At 42.0% G+C, this 21,694-nt stretch overlaps 2 protein-coding genes across 11 annotated transcripts in view; both read right to left on the bottom strand.

Moving 5' to 3' along the window:
* Positions 1 to 5,845, bottom strand: part of fam189a1 (family with sequence similarity 189 member A1) — a gene marked incomplete at both ends in the record, with an annotated part of 105,138 nt that extends 99,293 nt beyond the window's left edge. The window contains one exon of the mRNA XM_083917686.1: positions 5,594 to 5,845. Coding sequence (XP_083773812.1) covers positions 5,594 to 5,845 — 252 coding nt within the window. The remainder of the gene's footprint in view (positions 1 to 5,593) is intronic.
* A 3,524-nt stretch (positions 5,846 to 9,369) lies between these two features.
* Positions 9,370 to 21,694, bottom strand: part of tjp1a (tight junction protein 1a) — a 56,428-nt gene continuing 44,103 nt past the window's right edge. For 4 of the 10 annotated variants that reach the window (XM_083918055.1, XM_083918058.1, XM_083918057.1 and 1 more), the window contains 12 exons: positions 21,325 to 21,425; positions 20,831 to 21,181; positions 19,692 to 19,934; positions 17,638 to 18,471; positions 17,423 to 17,505; positions 17,109 to 17,285; positions 16,871 to 16,977; positions 16,537 to 16,781; positions 15,634 to 15,788; positions 15,331 to 15,551; positions 14,936 to 15,079; positions 9,370 to 11,231 (listed from right to left, as the gene is read on the bottom strand). In XM_083918055.1, coding sequence (XP_083774181.1) covers positions 11,137 to 11,231; positions 14,936 to 15,079; positions 15,331 to 15,551; positions 15,634 to 15,788; positions 16,537 to 16,781; positions 16,871 to 16,977; positions 17,109 to 17,285; positions 17,423 to 17,505; positions 17,638 to 18,471; positions 19,692 to 19,934; positions 20,831 to 21,181; positions 21,325 to 21,425 — 2,756 coding nt within the window. In that variant the 3' untranslated portion in view covers positions 9,370 to 11,136. The remainder of the gene's footprint in view (positions 11,232 to 14,935; positions 15,080 to 15,330; positions 15,552 to 15,633; positions 15,789 to 16,536; positions 16,782 to 16,870; positions 16,978 to 17,108; positions 17,286 to 17,422; positions 17,506 to 17,637; positions 18,472 to 19,691; positions 19,935 to 20,830; positions 21,182 to 21,324; positions 21,426 to 21,694) is intronic. The other 6 variants (XM_083918059.1, XM_083918063.1, XM_083918062.1 and 3 more) reach the window with 2 other exon arrangements.

Here is a 21,694-nt window from a genome sequence, read left to right as displayed (position 1 = left end):
ATCAAATAGGTACGTGGATGTCTGCATCATTTTCATAAGGCTTTCTACCCCAGAGTTTTCAAACTAATACAGGCTCAGTAGCATTTCTAAAAGTCTCCATTTTAGGGCAGTGCTGTGGACACCAAGCGTTAATGTAGCAGAAGTTATACATTTGAAAAAGACAACATCTTAGTGCAGATATAGAATCAGTAGCCAGGGTATTGTTACTTTTAAGATGTGTTGCTTTTGATTTTGTCACATTTCAATGCTGTCAGGACCACAAACGCATTTCATTTATTTTCTTTCCCCAGCTCTCTGCATCAAAACCCACTGACTCAATAAGTTTCACAGTAAAATATTAATAAGCAGAAAACAAACTCTAATACAAGACAAAGGAAAGCAAAGCTCAACGAGTGACACCAAAAGGACATGAATTACTTTATCGGAATTCATTTTTAGTTGAGCTCAATAATATACTGATTCACAAAATCCCCAAAGCCAAACACTTGAACGAATATCTGTTGGCTATTTGTGCACTAGATTACATTATCACGAGTTTCACTGGACTTGAAACTATGACCAATATCCATCTTTTTGTAAAATCTTACACAAAAAAAAAACCCTTCAAGTTTCATTTGACACATGGTGGAAGTATTGATATTTACTTTGAATGCAGATGCTTCTTCTCACTGTACACTTTGATGTTGAGTCTGACAGCAGCAAAAAAAGCTTAAAAAATATTTTTTTAAAAATCATAAAAAGTGTCTCAAGACATCTGAATTTAGTGCCATCATATCAGAAACCATCAGAATTCTGACGGTTTTGAGGGAACACTGCAGACTACACTTTGAAGCATGAGTTTTTAAGTGTCTGTGTGTGTGTTTGTGTCTTTAGACCTGTTGCCAGGATACTGGCGAGGCCTAATAATCCAGTTAATTAACGATGATTCACACTCCCTTGTTGCAGAAAAGGCAGAACCCAGCAACTAAACTAAACAATCAAATTACAACAGTTGGCCTGTTTGTCTTGGACTACCAGAAGTGCTGCTCTCTGTTCCTCACTCAAGACAAAAAGGTACAACATGCAATAAGGCAAACAAGTTTTTCCTCAATCAGACTAGATATCCCTAAATCCAAAGTCTTACCAATTTCACATGAAAGGCAGCACTAAATTTCCTGGCTTTTATTTCTTCTGTTTTTGGATTTAGAGTAAAGCTTCAAGACAAATGTCCAAAAAGCACAAGCCTGTATGCTAACATCAGTATGCTAACATCAGTATGCTAACATGCTCACAGTGATAATGTTTCACAGGTTTAATAAAAGGTTATGTTACCCATCTTAGATGAGCATGTTCATTTTCTGATTAACACTAAACACAAAGTACAGTTGATGGGAATGTCATTAGTTTTGCAGATGTTTTCTAACAAACCAAAAATAAACACTGAAACAATGAACAAACAATGAACATAAAAAACTGTGTCACCCAGCAGACTTTAAGATATTTCACAGAGAGACACAGAGAAACATTTGACCTTCTGGTGGTGCTAAATTAAATAAGTCAGGGGAACACTAAAGTCAGTAGGATTCATCCTATGAGGAACACAAAGTTGTTGAAACATTTTGGTGTGGAACAAAGTAGAGACCAGACCAACAGATAGACGACATTGCCATCCCTCAAGTGGGGAGCGCATGTTCCCAGGGTCCTATGTTGAACAGGCTCAATATCCTCTCAATATGACTCATTTAAAAAACCTTTCAAAGAGTTTGTGCTCTCAGCAAATTATACCCTCGGTTGAATGCTTGATGTATGTTTCCCTGGGTCAACACATTTTGAAATCCCCCTCCCACAGCTTACACCCTGCTCATGTTATATTATTTGAAACCTATGTCCTCACATTTGCATGCGAGACGGTTTTCTTGACTTGTGACATTGATATCTCCACTGTGGCTAAGTGGATTTTTACCTTTCAAACTGTATTTGAAATGTCCATCTCCCTTTGTTGTTTTGCAACCTGAGCCCTCACTAATCCCTACATAGGATATAAAACTCTGGGGACATAGGGATCACCCTCCACGAGTGTCGCTTAAAATCAAGCTGTTGCTTACATTGTGAACCTTTGCCCTCCTTTCACGCGCCAACAAAGACAATGAGAGCCTCCCAATATGCCCCCTACAAAATAACAACTCCCAACAAAACACTTGGGAGCCTTCTATTCAAAGACAAACACACACTTGGGGAGATTAGTGCAGAATTTGCTGACGGTTGGTGCTGGAAAATGCAGCAGAGAGAGCTGCCTCACAACAAACACCAAGAATACCATCTTAAGCCGTCTTTGTTACAGCACAGTCTGTAGATCTGGGATGTTGGAGTGTTACTTTTAGAGCGACTATACACAATAATCAACATTCATCTTCTTCCAAACCAGCCAGGAGGGCGGGGGAGGGAAAAGAAGAGAAGTAAATCCTTCTCCGAAGAGGAGAGGAAATGTCATGGTGGTGCAGAGAGAAGGCATAAAAATCTAATATACAATTTTTTAAATGATGCCTGCAGTAACACCTTCTGATGTATTTACATATTCACATATTCTCCGTGACAGGAAATGTGAAAGGAGAAGAGATGTGTATTCCTGTACAGCATGTGTGTTCGAACACTTGGATGAGTTCCGAGCATTAATTCGTGGAGAGATGCGAGGTGAACGCTAATTTGTTCTGCATGTCAGCTGCTGACAGCTCCGGAGGCCCTTTGGCTCGTTCAGCCGCGTCACCTCATTCATTGGTCAAACGCAGCGGCGGCGGCGTGATTCATCGCCAACAGGTAAACTAGCTGGTAATGTTGCCCATTCTCTGCAAGAGTCTGCACTGCTCGTCGTTCGAGCTCTGCGTCATCTTTTGATATGACATTTACAGGAAGTGACTAGCTGGCTGCTTGTGTGCCGAGCGACAAGAGTTACAGCAGGGGTGTGGGGTGATTACAAGACCAGGGCTGGGTGCAAGAAGGAGCAAGACGTTTGAAGGATCAGTCTCTGTTGGCCAGGCGAATGTGCGTCTGTGTACGTGTGTGTGTGTGTGTGTGTGTGTATTTGTGATATTATGCTATCAAACAGACTCTTAACATCAAAGCTGTAAAACATGTTTGTGCAGAGTGTGGAAAATCAGATGGAAGGAGAAAGAGCCATTGATATCCACAACACTGAGGTGGAATATTTGTGTGTATGTGTGCACGTGTGCATGTGTGTAGTGTATGTGTGCATGTGTGCGTGCATGAGCACAGTGATTGCTCTGTGTAGGAAGTAAAGATTGCGCCTTCTCTGACTGTGACCGTGATGAAATCCCACAAAGCCAGTCATCACACAGAGATCCTTAATAACATCCCACAGTGACACACCCCCCCCCCCTTCCACACACACACACACACACACACACACACAATTTCTTGTCATCTTCCTCATTAGCTCTGGCGAAGCTCAACATAAAGGCATCATGGTTCAATGCTAAACTACGTTTACGTGCTAAAAGACTCACGTTGTGGAGAAGCTGGTAATATCATAGGTTCATATAAACAACTTGTGCATGGATACACTGCAATAAAGCATTTGTAACAGATATCCAGGATTACAGCCTCCATTCACTCTACACTCACACACATGGAGCCTGAGAGAAAGAACACATTCCTCCTCTAAAATTAAGAATAGATTAGCTCTACAGCTTGTTAAAACTACCACAAGGCAGGCTTTTGTGCAATAATACACTCATCTTATTACACCAAATCACAGAGCAAAAAGCTGCAAAAAGCATCCCATCCAAACTAATTGAGATGCTGTCAATTTGTCTGATACCAGACAAAATCCCTGCTACATTTCACAGTTTTCTAATCAAGTCAGCTCCTATAGGTGCTTTTCCAATTACCACAGAGTTCCTCTGAAGTGTCTCTTGATAAGAATTCATATCACCCAGATGTTTAGGACTGACACCTTTATTAGTGAGGTGAAACCTTTATTTTGTTGAATTCATTTATTTCTTATCAGGTTATAGAACTTGAGTCTGGTCTCAAGACCACTTGCACTTGTCTTGTTCTCGTGCCTTGTTGGACTTGAACAGAGCTGATCAAGTTGTTCCTGGCTGCTGATTCGGGATCAGTTGTACAGAATGTTGCTTAAATTCTCAGGATCTGATTTGCTCTGGACTCTGTCTTGACTTGGTCTCGCTGCCTTTGGACTCTGTCTTGACTGGGACTTGACTGGACCTAGTTTTTGGCTTGACTTGGACTTGATTAAGCTGGTCATGACTACAGCCTAACCACTTTATGTGGAGCAGGTAAAGAGTCAAAGTCATTGATCTATTCGTTTACAGTTGTGTTCAGGTACATCACCATTAGCTGCAGAAACAGACAGGTTAATGGGCTCCCTCAAGATGAAATGCTTTGTTTGTTATGTGATTTAAATGAGATTTAAAATTAAGTTCATTTCATGTGTTATTGCTCATTGTATGAACATTTAGGCGCTACAGTTAAATGTCCTTCAGCGCTAAGGAGTTTCTCCTGGATGGATTATTATGAAAGAAATGGAATAGGTTGGCTTGCATTTCACTCCAAAGACTGAGCTAAATTGAGCGCTCCACTTCTTTTGTTTGAAATGTAACATTACGTGCAAGAAGTAACGTTCCTGTGTGATGTTTTGCGTCTGCAGCTATACATTTGGTGTCAATGTGGAAAAGGAACTTGTACAGCCTGTGCACACAACAAATAGATAACAGAAAATTCACAGTCAGGGCACAAAGATGCATCAGATTTTAGTGCACACAGATAACAGAAGGTAAGATGCAGCACAACAGGCTGACAGACCTCAAATCAGCCCCGAGGCACTGATGAAGAATGTGCATTGACCTTTTGCTCTCTGACCCCTGTGGTTACAACCAGTCCCCGTAACGTCACTCCCACACATAGAACAGTTGTCCTCTCTCTGCCCCCCTCTCTCTCATACAAGAACATCTTTCCATTGACACTTTATATTTCCATCACTGCACACGCAAACACAGATGGCCCCTGTGCCACAGACCTCCCCTCACCCCCTGCACTCTGCCCCCCCTGCCTCTATAATTAATGGGGGAGACCTGCTCCGGGTCTCTGGCAGGAAATCGGGGACGTGTGCATTCATAAATATTTACGGAAACAGCCATGAAAATTTCACATGAAGAAGAAAAATACAACATATCCGACTGTACACAGAGGGAGCACTGTACTGTGTGTGTGCGTGCGTGTGTGTGCGCGTGTGTGTGTTTGTGTGTGTGTGTGTGTGTCTGTGTGTGTGTGTGTGTGTGTGTGTGTGTGTGTGACTTCAGTAACCTTATTTCTTTTTGTTTTTCATGGCAATGACACTGTCTGAGACATTTTATAACAATTGTGGTCTCCTGTTATAGACAAATACAAATGAATGCTAATTAATGCAAAAGTAAATATCCCCATCATATTGCCATGCTGTTATAGTTTCACAGTAGTGGGCGTCCATACATTTATGATTAAGCTGCTACACCATCTTTCTTCTTTAGCAGATGGAAACTTACATCATGTTTGATTCATGAGATCAAGTACAACCTGCATTGTGTAATGTTGTACTCACAGAGAAACCTGCCCAGAAAGGACACGAGTGCCGGACTCTGGGTGATGTGGTGAGAGCCAGAGCCGCGAAGCTGACGGCCAGGATGAGACTCCCCAGGACCATCTGAGAGACTCCCAGAGCCAGCATGATCCTCGTCCGGGTCCGGAACTCTCTTAGTCGGGACAGGCTGCGGGACAGCGACGCAGGGCTCAGGGACCCCGGGCCACCGATGCCGCTGCTGCCGCCGCCGCGGTGCAGCGCGTGCACCGGCATTGTCACTGAAGGGTACGACAAACACAGCAGTATAGATAAAGGACAATAACATCCACAGACAGCAGAGTCGTCGTTGTTCCCTTCCGCAGTGCGCTGGTAACTCGAGGTCAGTGTCCGGTGGGGATGATCTTCTCCATCAATTAAGATGCTCGGAGTCGCTCCAATTAGTGCTGCGCTGCGGTGGATGCGAGGAGAAAGGTGAGGGAAGAGCGGACTGGACGAGGCACCAGATGTTTACCATAACACACACTAGAAGTAAGAAGTCGAAACACGCCAAATAAACCGCTGGAGTTCTCAGATACTGCTCCGACAAACAGCCCATTCCTCAGAAGTCAAAACGCTAAAAAGGTAGAAACCTAAAAGGAAAAAAAAACGCATCACCCTGCTGTCAGGCAGCCTTGCACCATTGTCATGCTGCCATGCTCGCCTCTGCAGGGTCTCCAACTAACTAGAAAGCGAGAGATGAAGCCTGGATAGCTCACGTGTAAAAAAAAAAAAAAAAAAAGGTGCACTTCTTGAAGATTAGGAGAGAAAAAAATGTTGAAATCAAGCAGAATCTTTGTTTTTTTTGTTGGTGTCTAAATATCCGCAGTTCTGAGGAGCGAGCAGCGTGTCCTCTGTGTGAGTGTGTGTGTGTGTGTGTGTGTGTGTGAGAGAGAGAGAGGCACCAGCCGCGGGTTTTCACAGACGACAGCAAATCTAGAAGCCAGAACAGGAGATGCACACTGCGTATTGGAGATGTGCCACTCTGCGCGTCTTCATGGCGGCGAGCTGCTGCACGGAGCGTGTTTTACTACGAGAGAGGAGGAGGGGGAGGTGCTCTCTACTATCAGGCAACATCACACAACCTGCGCGTGATCTGTTACTCGCGCTGCCGCTGGTTGGGGGGTTGATGTAGTGATGGATCAAAGAACATGGACCATCATTAGCGTATTTGCCCAAATGACTTTTATAGGAAAGAGTGCACGCTTTGGACGCGTTTTGTGTTGTGCGTGATCAGGATTCAGGAAATGTCCTTTTTTTTTAAGTACAGATGGCTTTACCTTGTGTAAAAAAACAGACTGTATTAAGGCTCAGCCGCAGCACCAGGACATCATGGACTGCATTGTCATTGAACACCTGCCCTTCATCACAACTGTGACGGTGCTGCATGCGACACACCTGCCGAGGATTTTAAATCCAGACTGTCGGCACATTATTAAATCATTAGTGATGATGAGAAAATGTCCTGACAGCTCAGTGGTCCCCAACCTGTCTGGCGTGTGACCAAAGGTGGTACATTTACTCAAGTCATGTACTTTGAGGTGCTTTTGTAGGCCAGTGTTTTTTTTTTCCATTTACTTCAATTATTACTAGTTATTTTGCAGATTCATATTAGTAATACAAAATATAAATCCACTTATAAATGATTTTTTATTTATAGATTAAGCTACCCTGCAGGATATTAACCCAACCTTTACCAGGTTTAGTAATGCTTACACATTAATGCATTCATATAATCCAGTGATATGAAAGCCTATACTGTTTTATTATGGAATTCTGCATAATAAGTAGGCAACTCTTACCCCTGGTGCTTTAAAGTGCAACCCTGGCAAAATTGGACCCTGCTGTCTTTTTCGGCATGAATATACATCAAATAAGCCATCGAGACAGTTTTTTTGGGTGATCACCTTTTAGCAGAGGAATCCCGGAGATTCACCAGACATGGCTAACACTGAGTAGCACGGGGCGGTACGCTAAACCTTCTAAAAACACCTTTTTCAACCACTAATATTGCTCAAAATAGCACCAAACCTTTGCAGTAGCATGGTCAAAGTCCCTACACATAAATGAAGCACCAACAGTGTATTAGGCGAACCTGGAGTTTATTAAAAAAGTAAATAAAAAAAAACCTGTTTTACAATGCTTCAAGCCTTAGCAGCTGGCTACATCCACATTGAGACGCAGTCCGTACAAGTCGATTACTGAACTCATTGGAGTTCAGTTCAGTTCTTGAACTTCAGTAGAACTGAACTTTCGCCTACTACGTTGTTGGTGCTTGTTTTCTGTGTAGGGACTGTTACCATGCTACAACAGAGGTTTGGTGCAATTTTGAGCAGTATTAGTAGTTAAAAAAAAAGCCATTTTAGATGGAAGCGCTCCGCCCCGAGCCACTCAGTGTTAGCAATGTCTGGCGAATCTCCGGGATATTCTGTTAATAGGTGATCAACGAAAAAAACTGTCTTGATGGTTTATTTGATGTATATTCACGCTGAAAAAGATTGCAGGGTCCATATTGCCTGAGTTACACATTAAGTATAGAGTATTTTGATGGTAGTACTTTTAAGTAAAATATCTGATCACTTCTTCCATCACATCACTGGTTGTGTATCCGAGATGGATGATTTCTTTCATTTAAAGGTTATTTAAAGGCTCCGAGGTAAAAGTATCCAGTATTTTACAAGAATAAATTGGAAACAAAGAGTTTTTTTTAATCATCTGTGAACCTCTTACTTACCTTGGGACCTCTTTTGGGCCCCGGACCGCAGATTGAACACCACTGCTAACCTATATACAGTATACTGCAAGAATCCTTTAATCGTTTCTTCCAAATAGACAATGATTGTGGTTCTAAATGTGTTTTATGAAAAAACTCATTTTAAATGAATACTAGGCTCCTTATCTTTAACAAATTTTGCTCCTCTTTCATCATCAAAATGCTTGCACCACATGCAGGCAGCAGGGACTAAAACTCATGAAACAGAAATAATGAAATCCATTAAAACCACAGCTGAGGGACTTTTGTGTTTCTGACCTTGTGCAGCAGCCATTCAGAGCTCAACTGCGCCATCTAGCTGTCAAACCTGAGTCGTGTTGCTGCGGCTTCCTGTGATGAACTGTTATGCAGCTGAACATGACATTCATAAATAGAGGTGAAATAAATAAAAGCAGATTAATTGATTAGTGAAATAACTCAATTAATCTGCGATTTTTTTTGATTATTTAGTCATTTTTAAACAAATTCAGACTTAAGCTGTTTAGGGATGAGCTGTTTTTCTTTGTCTGGTGTGATAATAAACTGAACGTCTGAGTTTTGGACTGCTGGTCGGACAAAACAAAAAATCTGTAGTTGGCTGATGAGTATTTCCCACTATTCTCTGATCTTTTATTGATGAAACAATCAATCAATTTAGTCAAGAAAATAAAATAAGAGTAAGTGATGGCTAGTCCTACAGAAAGTATGTGAATAATAAAGTAGTAATGTATTTAGTTTTAGGCATTATGTGCTGTGGCTTTTATGATTTCACTTCCTCATTTCACAATGTAATGTGTAATATATAAATATGTAAATCTCACAGGGCATGTGCAATATTTAATATCCTTGTTATATGTATTTTTATGATTGCAGCACTAATGCAAAATCTCCCCATGGGAACAATAAAGTATATGTTATCTTATAATAGCAACAGAAAGCCAGAGCGATTAAACTATCAGCGGAGTTTAAATTCATAAAACAGAACACACACACTCTCCCTTTACTTTAAAAATGATTTTATTTATTAATACAGTGGTATACTTAAAATTGTGTTGCAGAGGAGAAAAAAAGTCAGCCACACGTGAAGAGCTAATAACCAATTAAAGCCGTGTTATATCTAAAAATAAAATGGTACTGGTGTGCCATACATCATATATTGTCTATTAGTACAAAAATACATTTAAGGGCACACAATACAGCACCCAGTATCACAAGTCAGTGAGGGGGACACTTGAGAGCACACCCTTTTTAAAAGAACATGTTTTAAATGTATTTTAGCCCAAGCACTTTCCTGATCCTTAAAGAGCCGTAAAAAGACCATTTATTTTTATTTTGTGACCATAGCATAGTGTGAATATATTGGTAGAAAAGATGTGATGTATTATTGTTAGGTTACAAGTTCCAAGGCTCGAGGGTATATCCAGAATACAAAGATAACCACGCTTCACTTGCTTCCACTTTTTAAAACATGTTTTCTCTAAGTTTTATACAAAAAAGAAAAAGACATACAAAAAGTTCATTTACAAACAAAAGAAACAAGGCAATATGCTAGCTTTATTTACAGCCACTTCTTTTCTGTTTTTTTTTCTTTTAAGTAATGCATAGCAGATAAAAGAAGAGCATACCTTTGTTATCCTTTAGAAACTGTCAGTGTGTGCTAAACCCAGGTTCATTTATACAGTGGGTTCACAAAGAAATGGAAAAACAAATGACATTATACCATAATTTATCATAACTTATTTTGTTTTTCTTAATGAAAAGTGAATAATCTGCAGATAAGGCATCACTGCTTATTTGTTTGTGAGTGCAAGTGTGCACGAGAGAGAGAGAGAGAGAGAGAGAGAGAGAGAGAGAGAGAGAGAGAGAGAGAGAGAGAGAGAGAGAGAGAGAGAGAGAGAGAGAGAGAGAGAGAGAGAGAGAGAGAGAGAGAGAGAGAGAGAGAGAGAGAGAGAGAGAGAGAGAGAGAGAGAGAGAGAGAGAGACTAGATATTAGGAAGGAACTGAGGAGGCTGGACCTGAGTAAAGAACATGCATAGATCTCCCTCAGGCTGGAAGGAGCGATGTGGTACTCTGTAAGAAATTAAGCTACAAGATATCATTGTAGGAAAAGGAAGAATAAAGGAAGGAAGAGCTTCTCTAAAAAGTGTGCTGCTTGGGTTCAAATCCAGCTCATGTTTTACCAACTCCTTCAACAGATATTTGTCACCATCCCTGGTTTTTATTCTACCTCACATCCGTCTCAAACCTTCATTAAAATTCCCTCAAATGTGAAAAAAAAACGTGAAGATACATGTTTGTATTCAGTCACCTGAACTGAAAAAATAACAAGATGTTTACTTGTATTTTTTTTTTTTAGTAAATCTTCTCTATTCTACTATATATACTGTATGCATATATAGCATAAATATACCAACACAGACTTTTGAAGCATGTACACTGCCTCAAAAGCCGTCAATCCATCTATATTCATGTAAAAATTGACATTAAACATCGCCTTGTTGTAGTGTCAATCCTCAGCGGCATGCATCCATGGTTTCATTTCACATCAAAACTTCAAAAATTGGGAATAAGTTTAAAGAACAGCTTGTAATGTTCATCAGTGTCTCGCCTTCATCCACGGGTGCAGGAAACTCCACCGAACGGATCTTCTTCATACTCCATTATCTGCTGTGCATGTGTGTGTGTGTGTGTGTGTGTGTGTGTGTGTGTGTGTGTATGCATTAATGTTTTCCCCCATCTTTCCACATTCAGTAACATCACACCTGCCGGGCCTTCTTTAAAAGTGGTCAATGAGCACAGAAACACAGTTGGCTCCCACCAGGTAGTTGGGGTCTCCGGGGAGAGACTTGTTCTGCCAGCTTTTTGGGTCACCTGCAGACAAACAGATGGGGGGGCAGTGAGTGATAACTGCTGCTTTTTCAGATGTAAAATTCAAGCTGTAATGCATTTCATAAGCGCAACACATTTGCAAACTCCTGTTCAGAAGACAAACTATATTGTACAGCATATGGCAGATGTCCATCAATGCAGAATACTCAACTCAGGGGTGCCCAATCCTGCTCCAGGAGAGCTACTGCCCTGAGTCTAATGCTGTGCTTGTTATCAAGCAGCTGAAGCTCGTCACAGGTTTGATAATCATTAGTCAGGTGTGTTGGAGCAGGGACAAACCTAAAACATGCAGGGCTGTAGCTCTCCAGGAGCAGGATTGGGCACCCCTGCTCTAACTATATACTTAATGATATAAATACAGCGTCCTCATTGACCTCAACTGTCAATCCTGTGATAAAACGAAGATATATTTTCTGTTCAGGTATGCAGGTATGAAAGGCAGGCAGTCACCTAGCTCCCTTGGCAGTGCGTTAGGTTCAATAGTAAGCTCATATTATTGGACTCTCATAACTGATTTCCTTCGTTCCTTCTCAGCTGGCTGCTTGTTCATCACAGGGTTGTCCAGAGCAAAATAAAAGCACTATATAAATGCAGTCCAGCTCAGAGGTCTAGATTGATTAAGTGCTATTCTATCACACATTAAATGTGTTTTAAATGGGTTTATTTTTAGATGGTTTAATACACAGAACCATCTGAGAAGCCGCAATTGGAAATTGAAGTGATGGCTCATTAGAAAAATACCCAGCAGGTGGTAATTAGATGAACTATCTGACAAACTGCCGAAGTCAGTCAGGAGAGGCACGAAAACATATTTTCCATCGAGAAAAGCCTTCAGTGCCGTTCAATGAGGAAATCCTTTACAGTTCGGATAAAACTGATTAGCTTTCAGGGTATATGCAGGCATACTGAGGTTATATTTAATACCTTTCAAGACCTTCTTCAACACCCGTTCCAGTCACTTCAAGTTCTAACCACTTACTGTACATCAGTGACATACTATGACTTACATTTACTATACATTGGTTGTAAGATAGCACATTATCTTCACACCTGGGCGTTATCAACCAGAAGTCAATCACCGGGTCAGTGTCCGTTGTCTTTTTCAGATGACGTCAAATCTAGCGAGATTTCTTAGATAAACAGAATCCCACAACGCGCCCGCACGATGATTCAATTCATGCAAACTTTAGCAACAAAATGTAATTCCTAGCAAAATGGTCTATAAGACTTTTAAATACTTTTTTAAGGGACTTAATTGTTCCTCTATTAATTTATCACCCTGCCATCCTCTTTAGGAGCTACCACTGTTCTTTTGACAGTCCCCCAGCACACACACACCTAAACTACGCTGTAGCTGCCAGCAGCTCCTCACAGGACAATGATTGCTCCGAAGCGCTGGTGGTTTAAATTACTAGAAGCCTAAAAAAATGGATTTGTGTGTGATCCTGCAGTTTGTGCATGACCTTGTGATTTGGCAAGTATCCATTACCTGTGCAAGGTAACTCAAGTTCAGTGTTACTGGCTGACTTGATTGAGTCGGACTGAGGGGGAGCCTTCACCCTTTTGGCCGTTTGCAGACTTTTCTTCTGCTGAGAACTATTAAACCAACTATCTTCTGCTCTGTTTCCTTTTTGGCTCCACAGCAAAACAACCAATCTTGAATGAGAAGCTCTGGGCAGCAGGTGGGGTCTTTGCCTGAGCTACGCTGGATGTTGACTCAAGGTAAGTCTAAAACTACCCACTGCGAGCCGACCTTTAAATCATTCCTTTTAATCATTAACATTTTCTTTCACACCCGCACTGTCTGTTAGAGTAAACATAGCCTCGACACAAACGAAAAGTCAGATATTCTTTTATCCTTAAATAAGCAGTGTGTCGAAACGTTGCTCTTTAGAACTTGAAATGAAAAAACAGCATCTGAGTTATGAGTGTGTGTCCTTTCTTTGATGTCTGCCTGCGAGCCAACACCGAACAAGAACAGCTGAGTTTTCCTTCAGTTCCTCTGATGTGGAGCGCACAGGTCACATGTCGAGTTGACAGAGTGGTAATGGGAACTAAAAGCTGATCTTCTTTTGCCATTCTTAAATATTTCTGACCAAGTAATTTAATCTGGAGTCCACGTTTTTTTTTCATATCTCACAAATTACAATATTCAAAAGAAGCCAGAGCGTTATTAGTTAAAGGGACCGTGTGGGGTTATGGTCAGAGTTTCTCACCAAAACACATTGTGTGGATCCTAGAGTTGTAAAAAAGGAAAAGGGAGAAGCAGTAAAGTGAGATGAAAACCAGAGAAGGAACAGGAGGAGGCCAGAGAGTGGCCTTGCTTCACAATAAGAGGATTACGACGCGGCCTGATAATCCTCCCACAATTCAGCAGGACAACGGAGTGAGCTCGCATCTCATTCAGTCCTCTAAGTCTCCTCCGTAAAATGAGGCTAATTAACAGCTAATCCTGACCACTGCCAAAATTACCACTGTTTCTGAAGATGTGAGATGTGAGAGGGGCAGTGTTAAGAAAAGGGAAAGGAGGAACAAGTTACTTCTTTTTAATCTTTCTTAGGAACTCAGCTTCTCCATGAGGTTATTTCTCTGATGTGTGTTTGCTCAATTATATCATAGACTAAATGATGACCTACTTAAAACTCCAAATCTCATTGTTGTTGTCAAACAGTGCTGATCAATTCCAATGGTAAATATAAGCTTCAGAAACGGCATTCTCTTTTGTGGTTTTAATTGGACCAGAACGTCGTCATTAGGTGGTTGAGTAAATGATCAAGTGTCATCAGCAAAACAACCATTTACTGATGGAGTTATAATTATCTGAGGGGTTTTGTCTGAATTTCCTGCAGCACCAGAGAGCTGTGACTAGCTTATCAGTTTGATTACTTACACTTCCCTGTTTTTCCAGAATCCAATATCACAATCAGACTCCTTTTATTAGACAAACTGAAGCCAGTCTGAAAGGCGAATTAACAGGAAAATGAATTTTCTTGCCACTTGAAAGCTACCTTGAATAAGAGGCAAGATGGGAGCTAAATTTAGAGAGCTATATTTTTTACTTTGCAACACGATGTCTTTGTGAACCTTCCCTTTTTTCAAGCAGGATAAAGACAGGCATAATTGGTTATGACATTGTCCCAATTTCCTGGAGATCTATAAAAGCTGTTCTTCGGGTCAGGATTTGGGTGGCTATGTGAGAAAAATCAGCAGAGAAGCATGCATTATACTTTTACTTGATGAAATAAAAATACTATACAGCCAAGTATCTGATGCTTGAATGTTAAATGAAATAAGAAAAGCGGGTTAAAATGACTCAAGAGTTGAAAACCAAGAGAGAAATACTGCAATTTCAGCATTTAAAACAATGAGGAGAGAATTTGATTTGTGATACAGTGAATGACGAGTGAATGGGTGAGGGTTACTCTAATATAAATGATGAAAAATGAATCAACCAAAGTAATAAGTTATAAAAAAAGAAAAAGATTTTCCCCCTAGATTGATTCTCAGACATGGTGTGGTTAACAAAAATGTTTTGTTCCAAATTTTACTCAATTGATTTTAATGAAGAGAATCAGAACTAGGGGTAAAAACTTCAAAAGATAATAATAAAACAGTGACCCACAACCCTCAAATTTTCACACAGCCAGCCCAAACGACCCCAGAAGAACAGAGAGAGCACAGCATACCCGACGAGGAGTCGGAGGATTTTAGAGCAAAAGACCAACCATCAGGGGTCATAGACGCACAGTGAGGTAAGCGCAGCTCCACAGGCTTCAAAAACTTGAGGCCATGAGGTCCACACATCACCAGAGGGCTAAGCAGAGTCTCTCCTGTAAACAAAAACACAGAATTCGGGAAGATTAAAAGTAAACACAAACAAGCAGGTCTCGAATGCAATTTGTTTTGGTAAGTTTCGTATCACCGGAGCCGTCAGAAACCTAATTTAGATCCAGTATATCTCCCCAGAGGACAACATGCACAACTAAACTTTAAAATACTGGCCTCATAAAGGATCCGATAATTTAGATGTTACTCAAGGAAACCCCCCAGCTTCTTTATCCCTCCATCTTTGATAAGATACCTTTCTCCTTGTCGAGTGGCGGCAGGATGCTGTTGTCTCTGCAGACTTTGAAGTAGATCTCCTGCTCCACACCTTCAGGGATGGCACCCTGCGGGATAATTATGCTAACACCTGTCTCGATGGAGCTTAGGACGCCGCCGTTAGAGTTGAATATGCCTCGAGCTGTTGCAACCACTGTGTGGCCCTCATCTTCATCCTCATCATCATCCAGGGCACTGGGGCTGAATGGACAGACACCTTTACTTTCACACTCTCATATTCAACAGAATACTTTAAATTAAATCTGTAGTCTGAGTTTGTTACCTCACAGGAATGGCCTTGGGCACAGCGTTAATGTTGTTGTGCTGGTGTTTGGAGCGGTTGTCCATAGTCCGCGTGAAAGTGTCCAGTCCACTGTCGTGGTCTGTGTTCTGGGGCTGCATGGGTATCTGAGGCTTCACTGGGCTGGAGCTCCGGCCCTGTTCCAAACACAAGAGGGTAAAATGTGTTAAACTGTAGGTAAAGACAGCAACAGTGAGGCTTAGCTTGTGAGCTTGGAGCTGGAGTTATTTATGTAACCACCAACAACCAACAAGTTTTCAAGATTAAAGAGTTTCTTAGTGAGAACTGAGCAAATTCAAAGATTTTTGCATGAATCAGGACATTGTCCAAACGAGGTAAAGGTCACAGGAGGAAAGATAGAGGGAGAAAACCACTCTCTGCGTTGGATCAGGAACTTATGGTGCTGTTAGATTGCTGCTGGATCGGCTGTCAAAAACTTTTAGAAATTACTACATCTGTATTTTTTAAATAAATTTTGACTTTTGAATTAAAAACAAAAAACAATCCTATGCAGCAACCACTGGAATCGTGAGTCTAAAAATAATATAATACTAACAACATTAATGTAGCAACTGTGCAGAAATACTGCATTTACAGAATAAATAGATATCCAAAAACAGCATTTTGAATGTTGATTTAGAATTTGAAAGTCAATGCTAAAAATGAAGCAACTACTTGATACAAACCTATTAAATATAGTAAAATACCTATCTCATCTTTTCGACCTGGTACCAAATCAACGTTGTTAACGTTATTAGCACCATTATGTCATTGACTGATTTGATTTTGATTTCAATCCACATGGAATCGAACAGTTGACCCCCCCCCTTGCATCATTACTTATTTGACCCTCTGCAGTGTTGCAGTAAAACGAGCGCTGCGTACCTTTGGAGCAGTCTCAGGCTTGTCGTTGGGCAGAAGGTTGTGGTTGAATTTAGGACTGTCGAACATACGCGCAAAAGGCTTGGCAGACATGGTGTAGGGCTTGGGCGTGAAGCGGTTGTAGCTGGTTGCTGGTGGAGCTGTTTTCGGAGGATGTTCACTTGTGCCGTTAACTGGAGATTTCTCAGGGAAACTTTTGTGAGGCAGGAAGTTGGACTGGACAGTGTCGTCTCGGCCCGGAAGTTTGGCTGTGAAAGAGCCATGAGGATCAGCCAAAGAGCTTGACAGTGTGTCAGTGTATTTATTTGTATGAAATTGTTAGTAATGTTATTTTTACCTTCAGGTGCAGGTTTGGGCAGTGTGGCTGGAGGCAGAGAAGGCGTCACCTGGGGAACTGGTTCATATTTCTTCTCAACTAGACTTGGTTTCTCCACCGACTCCGTTCTATAGCACAGAGACCAAAATCATCAACATAGGATTTGAAGTAGAAACGAAACCATGCAGGATGTTGAAGACACATTAATCTAATCTAGGAGTAAAAAGCAAAAATAAATGTGGATGTGAAGGAGCATCACCTGGAGTAGTTGTTGGTCATTTGTGCTTGTGGCTGGGGTTTGTTGGGACCGGTCTGGAGCCTGTCAAAGTACGACAGCTGTTTCCTGTAGTAGTCCTCGTCCTCATCAGGGTCGTAATGGTTGGAGCGCACAATGTCATCAGCTGCCTTGGACTGAGGCTGCTGAGGCCCTGGGGCTCTGGGTTGGTGTAATAAAAGTCAAGAAATAAAAAAGAGGCAGAGATGGTGAGAGCAGAGCCGGAGAAGAAGAGTTTACGGTGGCAAATGGCAAGAATTGTGCAACTGAGCGTAAACACAGTAACAGTAAATGCTTACCTGAAGGTCTTCTCTTGATCCAGGTTGCTCAGAGAATTTGCTTTAGGGATTACTCCACCTGCTTTCAAAGGTAAATCGGCTGCCTGTAATAGCAATGGACCAAGGAATTATGAACAATAACTTTCAATGTGCTTTTTTCTCAAGAAGTTGAAAGGAAATAAGTACACCAGTAATGACTGTAACTGCAAAAGCTGCATTATGTAATAACAGTTTACCTTGTTCCCAGATGAATCCCCTGCATCTTTGGCTCTATCCACCGACACAGAGCGTTTGTTCTCAAACATCTTGACCCTTGTCAGGACCGACTGTGGCTGCATGGCGGGGTCATCCTTTTGCTCATCTCTGGCAGGGAAAGGATTTGGAGCATCCGCAGGGGAAGGTGAGGGGGCGTCTGCTTTGGGAGGTGGGGTGGGGCTGGTTTGAGAGTTCACAGGAACAGGGTCATACTGCTGAGGTTTGTAGCTCTTTTGTTGCGGTGTTGGTCCCTGGTTATAGGCAGGCCGCTGGGCAGCAGGGTCTGGGGAGTGGGCAGCTGAGGGGTACGTGCTGAGGTGAGAATCCTGGTCATAGTGCAGATCGTGCCCTGGAGCAGGAGCCAGAGGATCATCATAACGGACGGGACCTGGACCTGTCGGTTTACCGTAGCGGGGCCGACCATCAAATCCCTGCTGAGGTGGGGGCTCGTCGTAGCGGAGAGGAGGGGTGTACTGGGTGTCAGGGCCGTCAGCGTATGGCAAACGGTGATCGTAACCCTGGGAGTTGGCAGTAGAGAGCGGTTGGCTGTAGGGGTTCCATTGTTGCTGGTCATAATGAGGCACACTGTTCTCAAAGGGCGGGTTAGAGTCATAGTTTCGGTACTTTGGTTCTGGGTAACCACCTCCGCTGCTGACTCCACCGCTGCTGACATCATACCGACTGGGTGGGTGGTCGTAATCTCTGTACGGCTGGGGGTCAGGGTGATATCCCTGCTGAGGGTTGTAAGCCACAGGCTTCATGCTGTGACTGATTCTCCCTGTGTTGTCTGTGCTGTATGGATCCTTCTGAAACATCTACCAAACAAATACAAAACAAAGAAGGAGGTTAACACTGCGCTGGATCCACTAACCTACTACACTGACAATGACATGTAATGTGAAAAACTGGACATACAAAAATCAGATAAAGGTTGAGAAAAGGAGAATATTAAAAACACGTCCATAAAATTAATTGCAGAAGAAGAAACAAGGAGGAAAAGACCTGTAATAGAGAAACTGAGAGGGATGGGTTACTGATCAGAGTATATAGTAGATTAAATAGAAATCGGAGCACAGCCAAACACTCATTGCAGCTTAAAAACATCACAATTAACAACTGCAGCTCCAAATTAAACACTGAAATGAAATTAACAAAAAAATAACAGTCGTTATAAAAATACAACAGAACAATGGGATGCATTTTTCTTGTCTCGTACTGACAGAATGTAAAAACTGTATAAAGAAATCTAATGTATTCTACTTATGAAAGGCCCAACATTAATTTGACTGATCATTTCTTCACACATAATGTGTGCATTGCTTTATTCACAAGGGAAAATGTCACCCACTGTCATGGTGCAAGTATAAATGCAACTAAACAATCCACAATAATATTTAACATTACAAGCACATTCCCATTGTACAAAACATAACTAAAATCCTGATAATTGAGAAGTAACCATTAATTATCCATCCAAATCTGCAGAACGTGTTTGCTTTGGTTGTTTTTGTTACTTGGCCATGGCTACATTTCAAATGCAGGACTTAAAAAAATTAAAATGGTTGGAAAAGAAATGGCTTCTTTTACAAGGAAACAATCTATTCAATCTGCACTGATAAATACAGCACACATCTACAACTTCTAGTTGTTAACAGAGAATGAGGCAAACATGTTGCAGCCATGCAAAGAGGATAAGCAACAGTGAGAGCCGCAGGATTTCCACTGCTCCCTTTACATAAAGGCATATCAGTGCAGCCATCACCTCCAAGCCCACTGTTGTTTACCAGCATTTGCTCACACGTGCAAAACTCACATACACGCTCCCGTACACACACATACACACATATATCTCTGTCTGTTCTGGGCAGCACTGTGGTCAGCATACATGCAGGGCAGAAGAAGGGAGAAAAAAGCATGGCAGCAGGAGGTAGGTAGGTAGACAGGCAGCAGCAGCAGCAGCACAGGAGGTCAGCCGGGTCAGACCGAGCTGAGCTGAGCCGGATCGAGGAGCGTCCAGTGACGGTCTGATGGATACCTTTGGTTCTGAACTGGCCAGTGCAGGTTCTGGTGTGACGCTCTGAGGTGCTAGCTCAGGGGTGGGCCTCCTAAGTGAGCCAGCCTCTGGGTTGGGGCTTGGCAGGCTGTGAGGAGCTGCAGGAGCCTCGTCAGGGCTCAGACCCCCTACAGTTTTTACAGTAACGTCGACAGCAGTGGACACTGTCTCAGGCAGGGGCTCAGGCTGCTGGGGGATGCTAGGGACGGCAGCGGCCTCTGCTTTCTGTGAAGTGGTTCAGAAATGTTTAATAACACGCGCTGACACTATGGTGCACTACTAACAAGTGTTTACTTCCTTCAGAGCCCCTCACAACGGTCTGCTCCTCACTTGTGCTAAGCTTACATGAATACAAACAGCCAATCACCCGCCTCCACATTTAACAGTAGCTGTAGATCAACCAATGTCAAGTGAAAGTTAGGAATTAGCAGCAGGACAAGTTTTCATTGTTAGAGTATACTAATTTGAGTTTAATTCTATGAATACAATACAGTAGTTTCCCCCTTTATGTTCATTAACACATCGTGAGACGACAGAAGTTTAGATTTGGGTGTCACAACGGCCAATTGAGTGTTGATAAATACATTTCACAGGTACACTGGATTAACAATTCCAACATGCACATAATACTTTCTTGTGTTGTATCGTCACAGTCCCGATCACAGGTAAAACAGGAAGTGCACATAGGTGAGTACTGGTACAGACACTTAGACAAACATAAGCTTCTTTCCCAGTGACATCAGCAACAGTCACACCAATAAGACAGCTTGTGGTAATACAGAGTATAAGAGTAACATTAAAACTTTATCAAGTTCTTCTCGTTTTCAAAAATAAAAAACACACGCTCACAAACATCAATCAACAAACACATATAGGCAAATAGATAAAATAAATAATATCATAAATATAGATATATATATTATATATAATATTTATATATTGTGATAAATACCTGACCACAGAAGTTTTCACTTTCCCACTGATATTGTTTGGTAACAGTAGATAGACACAATAACTGTTAAAATAAAAAAGTGCCTTCAATAGCGCCTCCAGAAAACCCTTCTAACGCAAACCACGTCCTCCAGACAACAGGGAAGACGTGCAGCTCTCAGAAACGCTACCTGCTGCGGCACTGGTGCCTTGAATCCAGCCGGGTCGATGCGGTTCAGGGGGTCCGGCTGCACTGTGTGCTGGTAGGTAGTGTAGCCAGGGGGCTCCTGGATGACAGGCGGGTCCTCGCGGACAGGTTCTGAGGAGCGGGTGATGGCCGGCTCTGTGGGTGGACCCACGTCGTCATTCAGCGTTTCGTCCAGCTCCTGGTCGGTGTAGGCTCCACCCTCTGTGTCCGTGTCCTCGTAGTCGGAGGTGTGGCGGCTGTCGGTGCTGTACATGGAATACTCACTACCTGGCGCCGAGAGGTAGGACAGGCGGTCGTCGTGGATGTCCAGGTCATCTTCACCTGCTCCATCAGCCTTAGAAAAGAAACGTAGAGTGAAGGAGTGAGAAAAGATAATTTCCAGTGGAAGCATTTTGTGAGTGTATATGTAAGTGTGTGTGTGTGTGTGTGTAAGTGTGTGTGTGTGTGTGTGTGTGTGTCTCTCTCTCTCTCTCTTACCTTGCCCTCTGAAACCCACACCAGCTGGTTCTGCTGCTGCTGGATTATCTCTTTCAGCGCCCCAAACCAACCATCATTCATGTTGTTCAAGTTAATGGTCGCTGAATACACAGAGACGAAAGTATAGAAGGGAAGCAAATCAAATAAGGACCAACAATTTTCAATTAGTTATTAAGTAAATGTATAGTATCATAATTAGAAGTTCCTTTTAGACATACACCCTAATCCATAAATGCTCTGCCTCTTCTACATGATTTACATCGTAAAATGTGTAAACTTACCACATGAGGAGATACTTTAAATGCAGAATTAGGGAACAGATTTCCCTTAGTCACAAAGAGAAGGCATTTTACAAGTAACTTCCTTCATT

The sequence above is a fragment of the Echiichthys vipera genome (assembly GCF_963691815.1).
Source record: "Echiichthys vipera genome assembly, chromosome: 1".
Taxonomy (NCBI): Eukaryota; Metazoa; Chordata; class Actinopteri; order Perciformes; family Trachinidae; genus Echiichthys; species Echiichthys vipera.
This window is presented reverse-complemented; position numbering and strand designations above follow the sequence as displayed.